Source organism: Hevea brasiliensis, chromosome 11 (assembly GCF_030052815.1).
Source record: "Hevea brasiliensis isolate MT/VB/25A 57/8 chromosome 11, ASM3005281v1, whole genome shotgun sequence".
Lineage (NCBI taxonomy): Eukaryota > Viridiplantae > Streptophyta > Magnoliopsida > Malpighiales > Euphorbiaceae > Hevea > Hevea brasiliensis.
This window is the reverse complement of record NC_079503.1, coordinates 84,023,339-84,047,123: the sequence shown is the minus strand read 5'-3', so window position 1 is coordinate 84,047,123 and position 23,785 is coordinate 84,023,339. Positions and strand designations below refer to the sequence as shown.

General features: G+C 35.4%; 2 protein-coding genes and 1 long non-coding RNA gene across 4 annotated transcripts; 1 reads left to right on the top strand and 2 right to left on the bottom strand.

The window, feature by feature from the left end:
- Window positions 1–930: 930 nt before the first annotated feature.
- Window positions 931–5,103, top strand: LOC110636349 (linoleate 13S-lipoxygenase 3-1, chloroplastic-like). Of its 2 annotated transcripts, none has more exons than XM_058130280.1 (9): window positions 931–1,433; window positions 1,564–1,829; window positions 1,939–2,119; window positions 2,277–2,606; window positions 2,892–2,977; window positions 3,120–3,227; window positions 3,533–3,834; window positions 3,906–4,172; window positions 4,287–5,103. In XM_058130280.1, exons 1-9 carry the CDS (start codon window positions 1,064–1,066, stop codon window positions 5,032–5,034), a joined length of 2,658 nt encoding a protein of 885 aa, XP_057986263.1. In that variant the 5' UTR covers window positions 931–1,063; the 3' UTR covers window positions 5,035–5,103. The 2 variants fall into 2 exon arrangements, with proteins under 2 accessions (XP_057986263.1, XP_057986262.1); XM_058130279.1 differs by having other exon boundaries at window positions 1,939–2,176.
- Window positions 5,104–6,413: 1,310 nt separating this feature from the next.
- Window positions 6,414–15,208, bottom strand: LOC131170659 (uncharacterized). Its single transcript, XR_009141436.1, has 3 exons — window positions 14,813–15,208; window positions 7,174–7,230; window positions 6,414–6,611 (listed from the first exon to the last, which is right to left on the bottom strand). It is a non-coding gene; the product is annotated as an uncharacterized LOC131170659 (long non-coding RNA).
- Window positions 15,209–17,217: 2,009 nt separating this feature from the next.
- Window positions 17,218–23,251, bottom strand: LOC110636371 (probable hexosyltransferase MUCI70). The gene is made up of 9 exons (XM_021786036.2): window positions 22,253–23,251; window positions 21,451–21,684; window positions 21,021–21,234; window positions 20,711–20,820; window positions 20,418–20,617; window positions 19,906–20,009; window positions 18,499–18,686; window positions 18,184–18,383; window positions 17,218–17,785 (listed from the first exon to the last, which is right to left on the bottom strand). Exons 1-9 carry the CDS (start codon window positions 22,509–22,511, stop codon window positions 17,561–17,563), a joined length of 1,734 nt encoding a protein of 577 aa, XP_021641728.1. The 5' UTR covers window positions 22,512–23,251; the 3' UTR covers window positions 17,218–17,560.
- Between the last annotated feature and the right edge of the window lie 534 nt (window positions 23,252–23,785).

Sequence of the window (23,785 nt, the reverse complement as noted above, 5' to 3'; positions counted from 1 at the left end):
TTGATATATAAACAAATTAATTAATTAATTATACAATATAAAAATAATATTTTAATATTAACAAAAGTCATTTTTTAATATTATTTAAACAAAATAATTAAATATTTTAAAAATGATATTAAAATATTATTTTTATATTGTATAATTTGTATAATTAAAATATTAAATAAATTATTTTTATATTATATTTTAATATTAAAAAATAATATTTTGTTAATTAGACTAATTTGAACATAAATCAAAACTTATGAGTTAAATTAGACTAAAAGTTAAAAATAGGTTAAATTAGACCTCTTCAATAAATACAGAAATTAAATTAAACCTTATTCCAATTAACTACAGATCTGTCACTAACTTACATTGTTAATGACAAATCTGTGAATCATCTCTAAAAGATTTTTTAGTGAAGGTGGTAATTAACATAAATGAAAAAAAAATAATAAATTTTAATAAGTTTTATTTTAAAAAATAAATTATGAGATAATAATAATAATAATAATAATAATAATAATAATAATAATAATAATAATATAAACAAAACTATATATATATATATATATATATATATATTTAAATAAAGACCAGAATAGATGCCATATACAAATGTTAAGAGATAAATTAAAATTTTTTGCTAACATTTATAAATAAAAAATTAATAAATATATCGATTAGGGAATAACACATTTTTCATATTGTTAAATGTTCAGTCGCAAAGTTTATCAAGGACACTGTCGCCTGAGTTTTTAGTCTTCGTCGTATTGTGCAGAGGGAAGCATGAATTATATTATATGAGACACAATAAACATAATTGTAAAATTGTGATGAATAATGAATGTCACGTGCAAGAAAAAATAATGAAAAGAAAAATCCTTTTAAATAAAACAAGAAATTCATAATCTTTTGATATATACACTGATATTTATCAGCAGCTGAAATATTATCTTCCCTATAAATAAACCATCAGCAACCTTCAATCCTCCAAACTCCATTACTGCATATTGCTTTTATATATGAAAGCTGAGGGCATATATATAAACTTTGTAGCATTATTGTGTTTGTAAAAATGGCAATAACTATGGAAGGTGTGGGTTCATTCATGGTGATGGACAAACATCGTTCTTTCCCCTCTTTTATTCAACAAAACAAAGTTTCTGCTTTCACCGCCTTTTTATTTCCGTCCTTGGTTAATAATAAGAGAAATCATCAGAAAATGATGAAAAAGCCGAGAACTACTACTGTGGCTGCTCTTATTTTTTATAATCCCATTGTGGAAGCAGTAGCAGAAAAGCCTGTGAAGCTCAAGATCACAGCAGAGGTGACTCTGAGGAATTGCGAGACGGAATATTGGGAGAAAATGCTTCATTTCTTAGATAACACTTACCCTAGCCAGGGAGGTGTTGTCTTCCAGCTCGTTAGCACCCACATTGATCCAAGTATTAAACGTTTATTTTCATCTTCCTTCAAAGAACTCTTCTTCTTCTTCTTTTTTTTTTTTTTTTTTTTGGCTAGTTACATTTGCCCATTCATTTCCATTCATTTGATGATTTTGTTTGTCTTATGAAGGGATAATGCAGGCAAACCTAAGCAGCGAAGCTACATTAAAATGGTCCAAAAGCAATAAAACTGAGGCCAAACAAGTCACTTACGAAGTAGAATTTCAGGTAGATTCAAACTTTGGGATTCCAGGAGCTATCACAGTGATTAATAAATATCACAAGGAGTTCTATCTTGAAAGCGTCAACATTGAAGGAGTTATCCACTTTGCTTGCAATTCTTGGGTTCAACCAGACAAGATTCATCCTGAGAAAAGGATCTTTTTCTTTAACAAGGTAAAATTTTTAATTAATTCTTTCCCTCAAACTAGGCTAAATTAATTAATCATGCAAAGTTCTTCAAAAATCTACTTACACTTTTCTTTTAAATTCTTGGATTTGGCAGGCATATTTACCCTGTCAAACACCATTAGGGCTAAAAGAGTTTAGAGAAAGTGAACTTGAGCAGTTAAGAGGTGATGGAAAGGGAGTCAGAAAATTATCAGATAGAATATATGATTATGATGTATACAATGATTTAGGAAATCCTGACAGAGGAATGGAATATTCAAGACCAACTTTAGGAGGTGAGAATTGCCCATATCCAAGACGGTGTCGTACTGGACGTCACCCAAGCAACACAGGCTAGTCTTGATAGATAATTTTATTATCATTTGAGTAGTGAATAAAGGTTGAGTTAATTAATAATAAACTGATAAAAAATTGCATTAACGAATGTTGCAGATGTGAGCACAGAATCCCCAGTGAATGAACAAACGCCAATGTATGTGCCACGAGACGAAGCGCTTGACGATTCTAAAACTAAAGCTGTGGCTGCAGGAAAGTTGAAAGGATTGCTCAAAAATTTAATTCCTACACTAAGAAATGCCTCCATGAACAGTTATTCTATCAAGGATTTTTCTGAAATTAATTCTCTGTATAAAAGGAGGACTCCCTTGGGAGTACAGTTACCAATTGAGAATTGGAGCAGGCTTCCACTGCCATCTATGCTCACCAAGATCCTGCAGTCCATAAAAGAAATATACAAATTTGACCCTCCAAATGGCATATCTCGTAAGTAACTAATTAATTTAAGCTTTTTGTAAGCAGATGAACTAGGAAGATTTGATGATCGAATATGCTAATTTTTTTCTTAAATGTATTAATAAAATTCATTTGCTTTAAAAAAAAAAAAAAAAAACTAATTTAAGCTTTTCTTTTTTAATAAATGAGGCTATGTGAGCATTCAATCAGAATCCAAAATCTTCTCTTTGAAGAATTTTCTTCATAATTTGTTGGAAAAATTAATTCCACGGGACTAACTACATATGATTCTTTTATACTTGTTTTCTGTTTCAGGGGGAGCGTCTTGCTGCTTGCGAGATGATGAGTTTGGTCGTTTAACACTTAGAGGTTTAAACCCTTTAAGCATCGAAAGGCTTAAGGTTAGCTCATTGAATTCTTCAAATGAGGAAAAGCTTAATAAACAAATAAATAAAAGCATACGTTTTCATTTTTCGTCATGTTACTTCACATTTCCATACAATAACACATTAAATTCCAGCAATAATGAGCTTTTATGTCTAGATTTTTCCTCCTGTAAGCAAACTGAATCCCTCCATCTATGGTCCACAAGAATCTTCGCTCAAAGAAGAGCATATCTCAGGCTACCTTAATGGAATGACCGTACAGCAGGTATGATGTTGCTTGATGGGCTCGTTACTTGAGAGAGTTACCTTTTATTCACTACTACATAATGCAACTGTAATCATAAGTTAATGGTAGTGATTTGAGAACCATTGCATTTCCCTCCGTCGTTATAACATAAAGTAGTTGTTTGATAACCGTTGCAAAATAGCCGTTGCCTTAAATCTAGCATGCAATAGTGATTTTTGCTTGCTTTCAGTGCTATTCTGTGTTGTTTTGCTTAATCTCTTGTTTTTCTTGTACAAGCACACCATTTCCCCAAACTTTACATTGTTAAATTCCATACTTATCAGGCATTAGAAGAGAAAAAGTTGTTCATTCTGGACTACCATGATATCTACCTTCCATTTCTGAATCGCATAAATGCTCTTGGTGAAAGGAAAGCTCATGCAACCCGTAAAATATTTTTCTTGACTCCATTGGGAACATTGAAACCCATTGCCATTGAACTCAGCCTTCCACCTATGGATATGAATTCACCATCTAGGCAGGTTGTTACCCCTCCTGTGGATGATACCACTTATTGGCTCTGGCAACTAGCCAAAGCCCATGTTTCCTCCAATGATGCTGGTGCCCATCAACTAATTCATCACTGGTATGCAAAACCCAATTCCTTTAAACAGAAATGTTGTAATTATCAATTAATTTATGATAATTAAACTGCAGGTTGCGAGTTCATACATGCATGGAACCATTTATAATAGCTGCACACCGGCAATTAAGTGTGATGCACCCTGTTTACAAGCTTCTTAAGCCTCACATGCGAGATACATTGGCTATAAATGCACAGGCTCGTGAAGTTCTGGTCAATGCAAAAGGAATCATCGAGTGCTACTTCACTCCAGAAAAATACTGCATGGAGATTACTCAATCTGCCTATAGAGATTGGTGGAGATTCGACTTGGAGGGCCTTCCTGCTGACCTTATTAGAAGGTAAATTTTTCAATATTCTATATAAGCTGGACTATAAAAGCTACAAAACTAAAGAACCTTGGACCTTTATGACTTGCTGAAAGCTAATGCTACCTCGGTTGCATTTCCTTTTAGAGGACTGGCAGAGCCTGACCCAACCCGGAAACATGGGTTGAGATTGCTTATCGAAGATTATCCATATGCCAACGATGGACTTCTTATATGGTCGGCCATTGAGACATTGGTTAGAACCTATGTGAACTATTATTATCCAGAGGCAAGTTTAGTCCAATATGATACTGAGCTTCAAGCCTGCTATAATGAGTTCATCAACGTGGGTCATGCTGATGTTTCTCATGCCGATTGGTGGCCCAAACTCTCAACTCCAGAGGACCTCACCTCTTTCCTTACTACCATCCTATGGATTGTAACAGCACAGCACGCAGCATTAAATTTTGGGCAATATCATTATGGTGGGTACATCCCAGTTAGGCCACCCTATATGCGAAGGCTGTTGCCTAATCAAGGAAATGCAAATTTTCTTGCAGACCCACAAGGGCATTTCTTATCTTCACTGCCAAGTCTTCCTGAAACGACATATTTCATGTCTGTGCTTGATATACTTTCCACGCATGCAACGGATGAGCAATATATTGGTGGTAGGAAAGACCTTTCAGCATGGGGAGGTGACACTGAGATCATTGAAGCATTCTACAAATTCTCAATGGAGATAAAGAAGATTGAAAAAGAGATTGAAAGGAGAAACGCTGATCCGAAACTTAGCAACCGTTGTGGGCCTGGAATTGCACCTTATGAATTGCTCGTACCAAGCTCAGGTCCTGGCGTTACGGGCAGAGGGGTACCCAACAGTATATCAATGTGAATAATAGAACTTATCTAGAGGAGAAATTATATATATATATATATATATATATATACACACACATACATGGGTGAAATCTAGAAAATTATAATTATTAAATAGTTTATTTAAAAAAATCAAGAATTATAATTTGATATATATTTATTGGCTTGTGATTCATGTAGAATATTTAGATAGAATAATCACTTTGTTGCATGATTTCTCTATGTGAAGTCTTAATTAACCCTAAAATTAAAGAAATTATACTGTGAATCGACTATTTCAATTAAGAATCTAGTTAGAATGACAACCCAATAAATATCGTCCTATACAAAAAAAAAAAATAAAAGGAAAAAAAAAAAAGTGGTAGCGTGTTTCTTAAATACTAAACGAACGTGAAAGATTCTCACATGATTATTCAATCCATTATTGCAATTTTATAAATGTGAAAAAAAGCAAATATGTGTCATGTGTCACTTTATGTTCAACATTTTTAGTCAAGTTATATATATATATATATATATATATATATATATATATATATATATATATATAATGGTTTAAATATGTTCTTATAATCTAAATGGAAATTATTAAAAAAAAAATTATCGTCTAACATTTTAATTTTATTTTTTATATTAAAAATAATTTAATTTTTTAAAAGAAATTTAAATCATAAGCAGCTATATTTTATAAAATGATTATAAACAAAATTAATATATTTAGAACGTTAAGAAATACTTTAATTAATATAAATGATTAATTTTCAATTAGAGTTTGATTTTGTTATGGCACTAGAGAATTATTTATCTTAAATGCATCATTTCAATGTAGGAAATGCTCCATTAATATTACCCGATGAGAGTACATAAGAATGTTCTGACTATAAGTACTAAAAAAGATAATTAAATGAACTTGTAAACAACCCGCTAATTAGCCTATTTAATGACTTTAATCACGAGCATATTAAATAAGCTAGCTCACAAGTCCATATAACAAGTTTGTTTATTGCAAGCCTTAGTAATCTGACTCATTTATTAAAAAAGTTTAAAAATAAGGCTCAAACTCAATTGTTTTCAGAAAATGAGTCGAGTTAAGCTTTTATTAAATTAAGTCTCAAATAATTTATGAGTGGCTCAACTCATTTGCAATCTTTTCTATCACGACCCAACCTATGGGCCGGACCGGCACTAGGACCTGGGCCAGCTTAAAGCCCCCGAGGCCCGTAGTAAGCCTAACTATTCCTCAAATCCATAACTTGGCCCACAATTTAGGCTCAATATGCATATAAAATAATTTAAATCAAACTGTTATAATTTCATTTCGGGCCAACTTAGCCTGAAATTTTCAGAACTAAAATCGGGAGCCCACTCAACCTCAATTACCTCATTTACAAACTGTTTATATACCATACAAATCTTCATTTATTAATCTTAAAAATTTAAGTTCACACAACCTCTACCAAGGTCCACACTATTTCTAACACATGCGGAGTTCTAGATTTTTAATTTAGAAAAGATAGTAAAACAATTAAATAGTTGACGTTAAACCTGCGAGGAAGAAAACAGGTTGCTCTGTAAAATAACTCCTCCTGTGGCCTGGAAAAATATTGAACAGGAGTGAGCGTTCGACTCAAAGAGTAAAATATCAATTTTAACCATAATCTCTATAACTATCTAAAGCTAATGCACCCTGTAGAGTGAAATTCAACACCAGCAATAATTTCACATCATAACATCAAAAAGGTAAAGTTGGAGCACTCACGCACCCTGTAACATCAATCATAATATATGGGAGCTGATCCCTATCTGACTCTCTTAAATCCAACTGGTGCCGAAGAACTCATTTCGGACTTCCACTTAATAACCAAATCGAGGGTCCCAGTGAAGAACTCAAGCGTGACTACCCCTCGAAGGATCGGGTCCGTGAAGAACTCAAGCGTGACTACCCGTCCTATCCATAGTCCATACCACATCACGCACGCCAACGTCGCTGCTGCTCCAAATTACCGCAACAACATTCATGGCACTTTATGATTATCAATGCATCATAAATCGTGCCTAGAGTTTAACTACATAAATATATGCATATAAGTGATGCATGGGCATGCTGAACATATAATAATATCGAAATTACAATTAAAATTAATATTTTACTCACAGTACACCGATGACTAATTTGGCTGCTGGACGCAGAAAAATAGCTGATCTCGATCACCTAATAATTAAATTATAAATTTATTAGTACTAAGTTAGAATAAAACTCTAAAGAGGCAACAGACAGCTTAATTTATGCCGGAAATCCGGCAGAGTTTCCCCTGTACCTAGGACCTACCCAACCTGCAAAAAGGCTTAAACAACACTTCTAATTTCTCAATTCCTACAATCACATCTCATCAATATTACATGGCCCCTCCTGGGCCCTCCAAACCAGACAATACTCAAAATCTTAAAAATTACATTTTAGTCCCTATAATTGACATTTTTCAAAAATCCACTCAAACAAGCTCTAAAAATTCTAAAATTTTGCCCGCGGTCCTTAATAATATTATAAGGCTATTGCAAAATGAATTGTAATTTTCTAGTCACCCATGAATATTTTATTCAAGAATTTTACTCAATTCCATAAGTTTCCAACAGCTAACATATTCTTAATTCAACCTAATTTAATATTCACATATTTAAACCTCCATCCTCAAGCTTCAACCAATTATATAAAATTTAAACATCTTAATTTCAAACAATCTTATATGCCTATATGCTAAAAATCTAACTAAAATCCATCCATTTTTCTCAAAAATATTCTACGATCACCCAAAAATTCAACTAACACCATAGAATATCTCCAAATAATTTTACTTTCATCATATATTTTTCTTAGAATTTTTCTCCAATTTTTCCTGTTTAAGAAACACTGTATTTATGCTCCACAGACAGAGAAATAATAAAAATTGTCTTACCTGAAGTTTATTTGTGTCTCAAAAATTTCAAAAATTTATGAGGAAGCCTCTGGAAGTTGAACCATCTCCATAGCTCACCGGAGCCACCGCCGGCACCACCGCGCCGCGGTGGCGGCCGTCACCGGCGACATTTGCCGGATCTGATCATACCACCATGTTCCTCTCCTCTTCCTCAGTCCATATGTGGTCTCGGATCGTCGATCCAATGGTCGGATCGTCGTAGATCGCGAAAAAGCTTGAAAAACCTGAAACTTCTCTCCTCCATATCTCACTCATCCGACCTCCATTTGCTTCAAAATTGGTGTCAAAAGAAAGCTCTCGGAACAAGCTTTCCAACGCCACCGGAATCGCCTCGATCGGACGTCGAATGAAGCCGGAATCTCGCCGGAAAGCCGCTGCCCACTGTGCGCGCATTTTCTCTCTCCTCTCCCTCTCTTGCCGCCGTTTCTGGTGGTCCTTGTGGTCGCCGGAGGGTCGCCGGCCGGTGGGGAGCTGCTTGGGACGTCGCCGGCCGGTCACCGGAAAAAGAAAGAAGAAGAAGGGAGGGAAGGAGAGGGAGAGAAGAGAAATGGGGGGGTTTCCTCCCGTTTTTCTTTTGAAATTTTTTTTTTTTTTTAAATAATAAGTGTGTTTTTTATGTTGAAAACCCACTGTCACACGCAAATCCCATTCTTTAAAATTTTTTTTTTTTTTTAATTTTAAGTTGTTACATTCTTCCTCTAAGAAAAATTCCCTTAAGAATTTTCGAATAAACAAGAGATATGGAAAAGAATATTATCGAAATAAGTGCAATCATTACTCCTCCAGCTATGCAGATATTGGTAAAACATTTATTCTTCGAACTCTTCGTATATTATATATGACATTCTAATGTTCTCTGATTCTACTATAGTGTCCTATTTGTCATCATCTCTTTCTAGAGATGCTCTTATCTCTTGGCTATTCATTGACCATTCTTCTGACATCTCAGGTATTCATTATAACTCCATTACTCTCGACTTGATATCTGATAACTTTAATTAACTTTGGCGCTTACCTCACTTTTATTACGCCCTAACGTGTCTCTTGATGATTTCAGTCCTCATTCCTTTGTTTCAATGATCTCTGTTTTCCCTAATGACATAACTTATGTTCCTTGTTCCATGGTATCTTATGAGTAGCTTTCCTGTAGCACCTAATCTAGGCATCTTGTTCGAGATCTTTACTCTTCCTATGACTTCAGTGGTCAATACCTATAAATCTTCTCCTCCCATGATACTTCAAATTTTTAATCTCTTTTGTGTCATTACTAAGGTACTTAGACCAACCTCTATCGATCTTATGTAACTAGTCAGGTAGAGTCTCCTCCAAGGGCCAAGTGTATCATTTATCAATATTGGAAAGTAAACTGGGTCTCTCCTTCTAGGTAACAAAAGTGTTTATATTCTCTGACAACTCAACCCATGCGACTTATCAATTCTCACTCCTTCTCTGGAATATAAATATCTAGACTTCTTCCTATAGCTTCTTAGTATGTGGCCTACTTCTGACACATTAGCACTCAGATCGAGGCTCTACTACTCCTTTAATCTATCATCTCATAATAACTTGTTTTAAACATCTCTTGGTGTATTCCTAGCATACCTATCCCTTCTTATCCTCATCATTATAACTAGCTCTACCGAGCTTTCTTCTTGTCCTTTGGATCTTATCCACTTCCTTTTTCCTATTTCTAGTATTGTTGATATCTTTTCAACCTGCTGTACTTATTCATTAATCTTAGTCCTATTTCACCCTTACACCTTTTCCTTTAAGGATGTCCATCCCATCATCAACTTTAACTTTCATTTTATTTCTTAGTCTTATCTTGATTACTAGTTCTATTTCTTCGGGAATTCTAACCTTACGATTTACTGCTACCAGCACAGTCTTCACCTTTTGTAACACTTGTAATTAACCATAGAAAATTTTTCTTGTATCCCCTTTTTCCAACTTAACTATCAAAACATTATCATTCCCTACCAGCCTTAGTAGGAAATTGCTCATCCTGAATGGATAGGAGCTCCAGAAACTATAAGTTCCATCTGAACTAACACGGCTGTGGGAAATGTGTGCCATGCCTTAATTCTAAACAAAATACTTCATGTATTCATTCTCCTTAATATAATCACATATACTGCCTATAGCTTTCTAAACTTCAACCTCAAATTACCCATCAGCAACAATTTCATCTATTAAAACTCATCCACAATTAGTATTTCCTCTAGCTCATAGTTTAAAACAATTGCAAGCCTTGGTAGCTAACTCCATTTGACTCCTGTCACTATTCTGATCATCCTTTCATACTTAACACTAGGTGTGCACTTACTGTCATTCTCATATCAGGAAATTGTATATGAATTGGTGCCTACCAAACTCTCAAATAACTAGGTCTCCTTGACTCAGTCTCTGTTCCTTATATAACCTTCTAAAACCAAAAGCACAAGCTAAACTTGAAAAGAAAGAAAAATATCCTCTTATATTCAACTACGCCAATTGTCCATATAATAATGTTTAATCTATGTTTCTTGGTCTTTCTCTTCAAATTTCATCATCTCTTAGCACAATTGTGCTCTACCTATAAGATATCATTTGCATGAACACTTTACCGTACCATTGTCCTTCCTGACATAATGTTTTATAATCTATTAACTTTACTTATACTCGACCAATGATTCATATCTATCATCGTTTATATTGTGCCCTTAACTTTTGTTGATTCCTGAAAGATTTCTCTCACTAATAAATTCTTCCAACACTAATTCCACCCTTATCTATGGTCATTAATTTGATCCTTGAACTTTCTAGTGATTTATAACCACCCAGACTTGTCATTTCATTTTTTTTTCTACCCCTCATTTGTCACATCGTTATTGCTTCACTACAAAGTGATTCTGTTGATCACACTAACAATGTTTGCCTGACATTCATAACGAACCTCTAACTACCTTCTCACTATCTCAAAAGTCTAAACTAAGCATATGTATCATTATCTATCATTCTTTTCCTATCATCATACCTATTTGATCCCTTAGATTGACCTTTATTCAACTTACTACTTACTAACTTCGTTTTCTCTACCTAATTAGGTAGTCCGCAATACCCTCGCACACCTTCTAGCATTTACTCATTATTATGTTATCCCATACCTCCATCACTATTCTCACTAATGTGGTCCCATTTTGGGTTTTCCATCCTTATCATTCACCTTGCCAAGAATAACACTTAGCCTACCCTATATCTTAACTTTGTTCCTTTTATTATGCGCTCCTCAGGTTGTCCTTCCGTTTATCTCCTTTGTCTTACCCAAAATAGAACTTGACTATTCTATCCCTGGTTCCATTCTTCTTCCTAACATGACAGCTGTACTTACAAACTATATCTTTCAGAGTCTCTACCACGTTATCACATGTCTATGCTACTCAGATTTGGTCCTTTGACCACTCTAGCTAGTACTTCCACTAGCATTTAGATTATATTGCATCTGATATCAATTGTCCAAACTTTCATTCTGCACTTTCTCTATCCATTGGCCTTCTATAATTTATCTTTGCTAATTTATTACTCTTAACACTATTATAATTAGATTATACTATTGTTTTGAACGATATGAAGTTAGAAAGGAACTCAGGAAATTGCAGTCATACCTTTATCGTATGATTTCTATTCTTATCCTTTAGTTTACATAATACCCTTACTACCTCGAGAACTGATTCTGCAGTAATTTTATTTATTTGTTGTTGTTATTATTATTATTATTATTATTATTATTATTATTATTATTATTATTATTATTATTATTATTATTATTTTCCATGTTTACTCAATTAGCCAAAACTTAAGATTCCGGGCACCCAAACCCATCATACAATTCAAAGGATTTACATCCATCATGATCTGATTATATATGGTTCCTATAATGGAACTTGTACCCTCTGCAGGATACCCGAGCCAACTACTCTCTACCACACTTTACAGTCCCATCTAGAACACTATTCCATAAGTCATCATTATCAATAATAACCTTCGATCCCTTCTGAAAAGATAGGACTATACCCTAACTTGCAGCAACAAAGGTACTACATTTACCACATTGCCAGAATCATGTCAACTTAATGACTCTTTTATCATATCATAGCTCTAAAAATCATCAATTCATAGTTTCGACCTTCTCTAGGTAGTAGGGTTGTACTTTATTCCATACTGATACACAAAATGTATACTATTCTCACTCTATAAGTGTCACATTTACTTTGCAACTAATCCGAAACCTCTGGTCTGATGGCAACTCTTGATGTAACTCTAGCTCATGCTAGGTTAACTGAGTCACTGACTCTAGTTACCACCCAACTGTGACCTTTCGATATTATAGCTCTAGACTCTTAACCAGGAGTTCCCAACTCCTCTGCAGATATAGAACTCTGTTCTGGTATTGCTGTACCAAAACAGAGGCCATCAGTAAACACCCTCATTATGGAGCACCACGGGGATGCACGCAGCTCTACACAATAATCTCATGTCGGTACTGTAATCTGCAGCTTACAGAGCAGACATTGAGAACATTGTATAGTTACTACGATACGTCCTGACAGACTAGGTCTCCTAATCTCTTATCTCTCCTGAATATTCTATTATCACAAACTTATTCTAACTGGGTCATCCACTGATGATCGCCAGATGGTATCCTCATCCTTATCTAGGGCAATTGTACTTTCAAGACTCACTTTTATGTACTCGTGCCTTGCACGAAATGGGCACACCATTTAAACCCATACTGACAAAAATATAGTATTTATTGGAGTACGTATCCTCATGGACCTCACATGTCTACTAACTCTATTTCACCTTTCTATGCACTCCACGAAAATCAAGACACTAACTGAGGCACTTTTATAGTTCCTGAGGTATAACGCAGAATCTAGAAACAAAGAATTACAGAAAAAGACAAAACAGAATCCTATACTCCGCATGCAACATCCTAACAAGACTCCTTTTACACTCTCAATTATATTATTTCCCATGAATCTAGAGCCTAAGCTCTAATACCAACTTTGTCACGACACAACCTATGGGCCGGACCGGCACTAGGACCTGGGCCAGCTTAAAGCCCCCGAGGCCCGTAGTAAGCCTAACTATTCCTCAAATCCATAACTTGGCCCACAATTTAGGCCCAATATGCATATAAAATAATTTAAATCAAACTGTTATAATTTCATTTCGGGCCAACTTAGCCCAGAAATTTTCAGAAACTAAAATCAGGGGAGCCCAGCTCAACCCTGTTACCTCATTTACAAACTGTTTATATACCATACAAATCTTCATTTATTAATCTTAAAAATTTAAGTTCACACAACCTCTACCAAGGTCCACACTATTTCTAACACATGCGGAGTTCTAGATTTTTAATTTAGAAAAGATAGTAAAACAATTAAATAGTTGACGTTAAACCTGCGAGGAAGAAAACAGGTTGCTCTGTAAAATAACTCCTCCTGTGGCCTGGAAAAATATTGAACAGGAGTGAGCGTTCGACTCAGAGAGTAAAATATCAATTTTAACCATAATCTCTATAACTATCTAAAGCTAATGCACCCTGTAGAGTGAAATGCAACACCAGCAATAATTTCACATCATAACATCAAAAAGGTAAATTTGGAGCACTCACGCACCCTGTAACATCAATCATAATATATGGGAGCTGATCCCCTATACAGCTCTCTTAAATCCAACCTGGTGCCAGCGAAGAACTCAGCTCGGACTTCCACTTAATAACCAAATCGAGGGTCCCAGCGAAGAACTCAAGCCGTGACTACCCGTCCTATCCATAGTCCATACCACATCACACGCACGCCAACGCACGCACACTGCTCCAAATTACCGCAACAACATTCATGGCACTTTAACAGTTATCAATGCAACATAAATCGTGCCTAGAGTTTAACTACATAAATATATGCATATAAGTGATGCATGGGCATGCTGAACATATAATAATATCGAAATTACAATTAAAATTAATATTTTACTCACAGTACACCGATGACTAATTTGGTCTTTGAGAAAAATAGCTGATCTCGATCACCTACTAATTAAATTATAAATTTATTAGTACTAAGTTAGAATAAAACTCTAAAGAGGCAACAGACAGCTTAATTTATGCCGGAAATCCGGCAGAGTTTCCCCTGTACCTAGGACCTACCCAACCTGCAAAAAGGCTTAAACAACACTTCTAATTTCTCAATTCCTACAATCACATCTCATCAATATCACATGGCCCCTCCTGGGCCCTCCAAATCAGACAATACTCAAAATCTTAAAAATTACATTTTAGTCCCTATAATTGACATTTTTCAAAAATCCACTCAAACAAGCTCTAAAAATTCTAAAATTTTGCCCCGCGGTCCTTAATAATATTATAAGGCTATTGCAAAATGAATTGTAATTTTCTAGTCACCCATGAATATTTTATTCAAGAATTTTACTCAATTCCATAAGTTTCCAACAGCTAACATATTCTTAATTCAACCTAATTTAATATTCACATATTTAAACCTCCATCCTCAAGCTTCAACCAATTATATAAAATTTAAACATCTTAATTTCAAACAATCTTATATGCCTATATGCTAAAAATCTAACTAAAATCCATCCATTTTTCTCAAAAATATTCTACGATCACCCAAAAATTCAACTAACACCATAGAATATCTCCAAATAATTTTACTTTCATCATATATTTTTCTTAGAATTTTTCTCCAATTTTTCCTGTTTAAGAAACACTGTATTTATGCTCCACAGACAGAGAAATAATAAAAATTGTCTTACTTGAAGTTTATCTGTGTCTCAAAAATTCCAAAAATTTATGAGGAAGCCTCTGGAAGTTGAACCATCTCCATAGCTCACCGAAGCCACCGCCGGCACCACTGCGCACGGTGGCCGGCCGTCGGTCACCGGCGACATTTGCCGGATCTGATCATACCACCATGTTCCTCTCCTCTTCTTCAGTCCATATGTGGTCTCGGATTGTCGATCCAACGGTCGGATCGTCGTAGTTCTGACGAAAAATCTTGAAAAACCCGAAACTTCTCTCCTCCATATCTCACTCATCCGACCTCCATTTGCTTCAAAATTGGTGTCAAAAGAAAGCTCTCGGAACAAGCTTTCCAACGCCACCGGAATCGCCTCGATCGGACGTCGGACGAAGCCGGAATCGCGCCGGAAAGCCGCGCCTTTGTCGCGCGTTTTCTCTCTCCTCTCCCTCTCTTGCCGCCGTTTCTGGTGGTCCTGGTGGTCGCCGGAGGGTCGCCGGCCAGTGGGGAGCTGCTTGGGACGTCGCCGGCCGGTCACCGGAAAAAGAAAGAAGAAGAAGGGAGGGAAGGAGAGGGAGAAAAGAGAAATGGGGGGTTTCCTCCCGTTTTTCTTTTGAAATTTTTTTTTTTTTTAATAAAAAGGCTGCTGTGACAGTGGGAAACCCACTGTCACACGCCAATCCCATTCTTCAAAATAATTTTTTTTTTTTTTTAATTTTTTGGGTTGTTACATTTTTCTTAAAAATAAAATGTTTAAGAATAAACATATTAATTATTTTGCACATAAAGTATATTATTTTAAAGGCTTAATCACATAAAAAAATTAAATTTTTGCTTTCTTTTACCATTTAATCCAATCATTTCAATTTTAATATAAAAATACCAAACCTTCAAAGATTGAAGAGGTTTTATTCAATTTTGAAATTAAATTAAAGGGAAGTGTGCTCCTGCTAATGTGGCATGATATATAATATTTTTTATTATTAAATGGTGCCACATCAATATTTCAAAAGGGGTTCTTAGTTAATTTATTCTATGCTATTATGTGGTCGATTTGATTGGTTATAAAAAGATGAAGACATTTCAACCTTGGACCTCTGCTCTCTAATTCTTCGCCAACACTCTGGAGTTATCAGCGTCCTTGCCTGAATTATGCAGGTCCGCCTCCTCTATTTTTGAAGAGTCAGATTCTAAGCATGAAACGTCATGGGTCTTGCATCCAGATTCTGCAACTTGGCAATTCGCTTCAACCGTTAATTTTATCATTGAAAGGTTGAAAGATCTGCCCCTTGTTATTTTTGTCACATCCTTTGAGAGGCAAACTCCATTGCTGATGCCCTGATGCACTGGCCAGGCAGAGACTGAGCAATGAAGAAGTTTGGTCTTGTCAGCTTTTTATTTTTTTTGGTTTTGCTTGCCATGTGCGTCCTCTGCGTGGCTTTGTAGTGATCATGCTTGCCCTTTCACTCTGCTATTTTATCCTCTTTTCTGATTGGTTATGGCTGCATTCTTTTGGTGTATTGGAGCTGGACCTGTTGGTCCTGGGGCCTTTTCTTGGTGGTTTTTCACCTCCTTTTTATTGAATATAATTTATTTTCTTATTAAAAAATAAAATAAAATAAAATCCAAAGAAAAAAAAAATGGTTCAAGGCATTACCATCTAGTCCTTATAATGAGCTATCACTTCAGTATGGTTGGGGAACAAGTTTAATTCCCAACACCTATTTAAGACCTATCTTCAATCAACTTTCTTGCCCTCATTGAGTTCCAGAAGGGTGGCAAATACTGTTATTGTGGCTCTCAAGATCTAAAAGCCTCCATGTGCCCACGGAACCTGAATCCTATTAAGAGCTGGGGGAAGCAAGTTCTTTCTTAATAGAGTGAAAATTAAGAGTTAAGAAACAGCTTTCTTAAAAGCAAACAATATACCGGAACAAGATTACCTCTTCCGGAACAAGATTACCTCTTTAATCATGGCCAACACATACCATGTGCATAGGCTGGATGGTCTGTTCTAGCCGTTCTATTGTCACATGCAATGCAATGGCCAGAGCAATAAAAGGATATGATTTGCCTTCCTTTGCAGGCCAAGAGTAATACTTTCTGTTTATGCCTGCAATAATTACAAAAAATTCCTGATGGTTGGAGTTTTACATCAACTCTGTAGAGGAACGAAAATTTCCTTCCTTCCAACACGTTTTTCCATGCTTTTTTCTGTCTTTTTATTTTTGCCATGACTCCCATATCAAAAAAATTTATCAATCCAAAAGAAGGGGGCGCGGGTGGTGATGTTGGTTGTGCTGCATGGTGTGGAATTGTGCAAGGGTATAATGCATGGCGGATTACTGAAGATCAATTAAGACAAGCTTTCTAAATAATCCACCATGAAAAGATGCTAGAAGTTCAAAGGGCAATCAGTAATTTTCATTAAATTTATTCATTCTTAATGAAGAAGAGACATAAATATTGCTATTAAATAACTTAGTTCCAATACAACCTTGTTATAATAACGAACAAAATGCGTTACTACATTTCTGGACTTTGGTGGAAACCCATATCATATTTATTGGAAATTATCATATATATACAACAAAAAATGAATAAAAAAGAGAATTCAAAACTAGGAAAAGAAAAAGATAAAGAATGAGAGAAGTGTTCTCTGTGGTAACAGAACTACAACACTCATCTTGCACAAATCTTCCGTCCCCAATGAATGATTTTTAAGAGGGAAAGAAAAAGAATGATTACTTTCCTGAACAAAACTTTAACTCGAATCAATGTCCCTGCCACCAGCAACAACTTTGCGATGACGCCTAGAGCCAGACTTCCTTCCTCGCCTTGCTCTTCGAACCGGAATACTTGCAACCCTTTCGGCTGAAGTTTCAAGTGCTGTCTTTGGTGGTTCATACACCAAAACAAGGGGTGGCGGCGGTGGATAAACAGTAGGAGGCAGAGGAGTCATGTGCCCTAAAACATCTCTATGGTACTTCTGCAGATGGTAACAGAAAGATGGAGGTTACAAACAAGTATGAGAGAGAGATGGAGTGCTGTAGAGCGAGGAGGAAAATGAAATGCTACTAAACCAATAAGAAATATTGGCAAAATAGATACCAAGAACTATGCCCAGTGAGAAAGTATGTTAAGGAATAACAATCACTATTAAAAGGCTTGGGAATAACTTCAAATGAAGATTTTACATTTTCTACTTCTAATGATATTTAGAAACATTTGATTGCAATCTTTTAAACTACATTATAAAAAAATTGATTTTTTTTTAATTAATGAAGGCAGTTTTTTCAGTTCTTACAATGCTCCTTTCCCAAAAACTGCCTTAATCACAGTATTTTAATTTGAACAAACATGATCAACAAAGCATAAAATGATTACCTGAACCACAAAGTTGCGTCTTTCACAGTCCAAGAACATGTTCACAGTCCAGTTTGTTTTGGCCTGAATCTTATCCCTTACTGTCGAAAAGCTGATTTGGTCCCTCGAAGTAAAGCGGTCAACTTCATTGAACCAAAGACATGTAAAGAGGTTGCTAATAGGAACATGCTCCCTTATTATAACACATCCTTCAGGAACATCTGCAGAGTCAGCCATCAACAGAAACCTCATATCAACGACACAGAAGCACAAGAGAAAACAAAGTAAAGAGGTATGACAAAATAAAAAGAAAGAAAACAAGGATATTAAACCTACCACTTATAATAGGAAGCTTGGCCTCAGAATATGATGTCAAACCCTCCTTTTTATAAAAATCAATCTGAAAGTCAATGGAGGCATTGTCATACTTCCCAGCTGCTTTATTTGCCTCAGCTTCCACAAAAACATCAAAACGCTTGTAATGTCTAGATATTGCAAGAGTGGCATTTTTTCTCCACAAGTGCCTGAAGATTTGCCTCAAAATAATTAAAATAATAATAATTAACTGACTCTAGCCACACCCAAAAAAAAAAAGGGGCAAAAAAAAGTAAAAGTTAGTTGAGCTTTTTATACAATGAACTACTGCAAGATGGCATTCCTTTGGAAAAACTATCTAAGTTGACAATCCTGGTGTATTGAAAATCTCACAGCCACTCTAGAGACGAATATTTACTACTTTATATGATCATTGGATAATCCAATGAAACCACCATCTTGTTGACTTGTTATCCAGGCCTAAGTATGTGACTTGTCCATAAACTAGTTATACAGGAAATTCTTTGACCCGATAAGCCTAAATAATTAAACTATTACTAGGGAATGTTGTAGCAATAAAGAATTAAATATTTGTACTTCAGAGAACCAATGTTTTTTCTTCAACTTGTGGTACCATGAGATTTGAAACCAAGACGTAGCATACCCAACCAGTATCATACCACACTAGTGAGGAACCTTGACTGAGAGGCAACAGCAGGGCGTGGATTTTGAGAGATTCATTGCACAAAGATGGTATAACAGAAGATGACACTAGAGCTAAGAATGAGATTCACAGAAATGGTTAGAATCTTCTTATGCATGCCATGGGCCCTGAGTTGTAAGTTATAAAACCACATCTCACAGATCTCCATATCAAACCAAAGAGTATATTTTCAGGGTTGGAAAGGAAGATACATTTCAAATGCGTGGAAAAACAAGGAAAAAAATTTGTACATATATGGTCTATGATGTCTTTAGACAATTGAGTTCCAAAGGTTAGTAATTAAGTAAGCATTAAGAAAGAACAGAAGTAAGAGCCAACCATTAAGATGACATGTAAACCTTATATACAGCAATAAAAAGAAACAGTACAATGTAAAAATGATATTATAACTAATAGAAAGAATTAATCAACTAAAACCAATTTTCCTTAAAAAAAAAAAAAGGCGTGAACTGGAAACAGGTTTAGCAATTAGCAGGCAACCAACCATAGGTACAGGTTATCATAAATGATCACACTTGGGAACATGTAACGTCCAATTTGAGAAAACTAGACTAATCAAATAGTATCTTATGTCAGACCTAGCTAGCTTGGTAGCTGTAATGATTGATACTTGAAAGCATACCAAACTCATGAAAATTATTGGACAAAGGTTGTAGATGGATCCAGAAATTTAGAAGACAGGAAAGAGCATAAATCAGATTTACCTTTCAAGAATTTGATATGGATCCACAACTAGTTCAAGCTTCCCATCAATCCATAAAGAAAAGCGGGCATTTGGAAACATCCTATGTGCTAGAAGCTTTGGAACCTGTCATTGGCATAAACTGGGTCAAAAGGCATATTTAAGTGCTTTCTTGCTTCACTAAGACAGTTTTTTAGTCTCAAAATCCCATCAATCCTTTTTGAATATTAAATTTAAAATGATTCCAGGACATCCACATGAAATCAGTTTATTGAAGAAAATGCCATCTTAATGTTTCTCAAGGTTGCTACACGCGCACACACAAATATATTTATAATAGAAACTATAAAGAATCAAGTTCAATCAACTATATGAATCTTCCCATCCATTCATGTTATAGAGCATCAATCAAGATAATGGAATGCTAACAGTTAAAGGTATTGCATCACATTCTGAACAATTAGAGAAACGACAGGCTATAGTCAGATCAAAATTTTTATAAAATAAATGCTGACTAAAATCTAGAACATTTACCTTTCCGTTGCGTCTTCCATCTTTGTAAGGAAGATTATGAACGACAACAATTCTCCATATCCCAATCTTCCTGCTGCTGTCTAGACCATTTTTCTTCCTCAAATATGCTTCTGTTTCTTCATCAACAAACATGAAGAAGCATACAGTCCTCTTAGAGTATTCACTAATATTACTTGGCTGTTGGATGTTGTCAAAGGCTCCTGAAAGAATAGAAGATCATTTCATAAGATGCTAAATGCTAACCCACTCAGGCAGAGGAAAAGATTAGTTGAAATTCCATTATGCAGGAATACCAAATATTGCTGAAGCAACAACCACCCCTTGACACTGCTCCATTGCAGCCAGGTCAATTTCATCCATGTCAAATCCTGTATTGCGGCCAGGTTTTTTCCCTCTGACAAATCTGATTAATTCACATACACACCAACCAAAAACGCACAATGAACAGATATGAGTCAACAACCAGGGTAAGATCTCAAAGAATATATTATTAGCATTATTATTCTAAAAGATGTAAAATGGATCTGGCAAAATTCTGAAGAAAGTAAACTCAAGTACTTTTAAATATGCATAGACGAATCAAAAGGGAGAAAGAGAGCATACCCACAATGCATACTCATCGACTCTCTAATATCATAAGATTCACTTCTCTGCTTTAGAGTAGGGTACCCACCAAATTCTGAGCCTCCAAATTCTCCATCTCTACTTAGTGGATCCTCATATAGATATGTCAAGTTATTAACTATAGGAGAAAATGAGGGGAACTTTGGCATCAAAGCAATTGCTTCTTCCACAGGAAGGTAACACACAGCACATGCTGAAATGTAATTACCAAGGGATCTCAGAAAAATCAATGGGATAATGTTATTCACATGCTAAATGGAAACACATTATCCCTGCTAGCTTTAAGTATCTACATATCAATAACACAAAGTGGAGTGTCGAGCAGCATCGACTATTAAACCCCAAACAGAAAGGGAGAAAACAAATAAAAAAAGTCGAGAAAACATAGAGAGGGTGAAAGAGAACTTACGCCTTGGTCCAGTTCTTTTTTTATCAGCTGGTGGGGGAGGTAAGGTGAAGCTATTACATGGATGCCCTGGAGGAAGAGTGTAGCCTGTAAAATAGTTACGAGGAGGAGGAGGAGGGGGAGGGGGTGGCAAAGCGAACTCTTCAAATGTATGAGTATCATTCTCTGGATTGCTAAAGGGCTCGGTGCTATTAAGGCTAAAGTTTGGAACCTGATCACCTTCCTGTGAATCTTCACCTGAAACAAGCAGTAGTGCAAACATCACTTCTCTATCCATGGGGAAAAAGGAATCAGATTACAACACAATCATCCACTCTGAAGAAGGAAGAGAAGGGGTATCCAAAAATGACCAAAAAAGTGACTATAAATGAAATATTACAAAACTAGAATGCTGTCTTGGTACATATCAACGTTACTCATTCAGACCGTTTGCAATCAGAATCTCCTTAACAAGAAAGAGAGCAACTATCCCTGCTCAATTTGTCATCTACAACAGTACAAAGGACAAGTTAACTGAAACAGGCATGACAAGTATACCCCTAAGAACCCATTTCCCAATTCAAACAACCAACTCAAAACAATTAAAATAATAATAATAATAATTGCAAGAACTAAAACACAAGCAATCTGAGCATGGTCATAACCGATCAAGCATCAATCCAATTGAATAACAGCAATGAATTTGAGCATTTCTCCCAAACTAGGAAACGCAACCGATGACCACTATAATTCCATAAGCTATCATTTAAACCATTAATAACGAACAAAAACAGAAGGAGGGGTATAGATGGATGCAGAATCAGACCTTTTCCTACATACAAAACCCAGACGAAAACGGCAGCGGAGATGATACAGAGGAACAGCATTCCAACCTTTTTGCGGCCCGCGAACTTGCAGATCCAATGAAAGAGTCTCTCCTTGTCCTTGAGCATCTTGGCAGGTTTCGTCCGGCTAGTCGTTTGGATAGGCAAGTGAACACCACCACCGTTCTGCTGATGTTGCTGAAAATGCTTCTCCAATGATCCATAACTTCCAGAGCGAATCCCCAATGACCCTCCAGTCATTGTCTCTCCTTAAACCTCACACTAAACAATACCCCTCTCATCTCATCTCCTTCTCACAAAACAATCGCAGTGGTTCTTCGATATTACTATCAAACAGTATTACGAATCCACCAAGTAATAATGGGTTATAAGAGACAAATGATGAAGACCCAATTCGCCAAATTGGCAAAGCACTCGTTTTCGTGGATAAACTGTCGAAATGATAATCCAAAATCACCCACCAAAAAAGGGGCAAAAGAGGGAAATAGTTCAGACCCAGTTCACCAAATTGGCCCCAAACTACTGGGGCATCCTTAGTTTTCAGTGAAATCAAAGCTCTGGGCAACCAAATTGAACTCAACCATCCCAGAAACAGAAAACAAAAGTGGGCAATAAACAAAGCAAAATCAGCACAATCTCTTTTCAAAAAACAAGTGACAATTTAGTGTAGGAGCCGAAATTCGAATCTATAAACTCACAGATCAAAATGAGTATTAAAAAATAAAAAAGTTAAACAGACCAAAAAAAAACGAATTTTGAAGAGAATAAATCTAGGGTTTGTGATTGGCGGATAGGGTTTTGAGCCAAAACGAGGGATGGTGAAATCGAGATTTTCTTTGTATTTTATCAAATCTGGGAATTTAAGTAAAACTTTGTTCCATTTCTCCAAATTTGCACAATAAAAAATCAGAATTTTCAATCCAATATTTATATGCTATGGAAATTTTTAACATAAACGTCAAGGAAATTAAACAATTTGATTGCCCAACCTACGCCATACGCGTTATGTCAACTGTAATCGGACGGTGATGTGTAGCCCTAAAGTTTTTACAATAAAATAATGGCTATCAAACTCATGATAAAGACATTTGTCAAAGTTTAAACATGATAATTAGTGGAATAATTGCAAACTCCAAAAAATAAAAAGAAATAGCAAATGGGGTCATATAATTGCTGTCGGCTTTAATTATTTTTTTATTTAATGTGATTTTCTTTAATTGTTTGAGATTATTTATTGGCCAAGAAATGCTAAGCCTATTAGGGCAATTTGGTTTTAAGATGGATATTTGATATTACCCACCTTCCATTAATGGATCCGCCACTACCATTCCATCAAGGATCTTTCTTCTTTAATCCAACTAACCAATATTAACCATGCACATCTTAACTAATGCCCAACTATGGACTTCTAGTTTTACTGAACTATACAAAATTTTAACTCACATTGATTATTAACGGTGTTTATATATGACTTATATAAAAATAAAAATTTTATTAAAATTATCAATATTTAT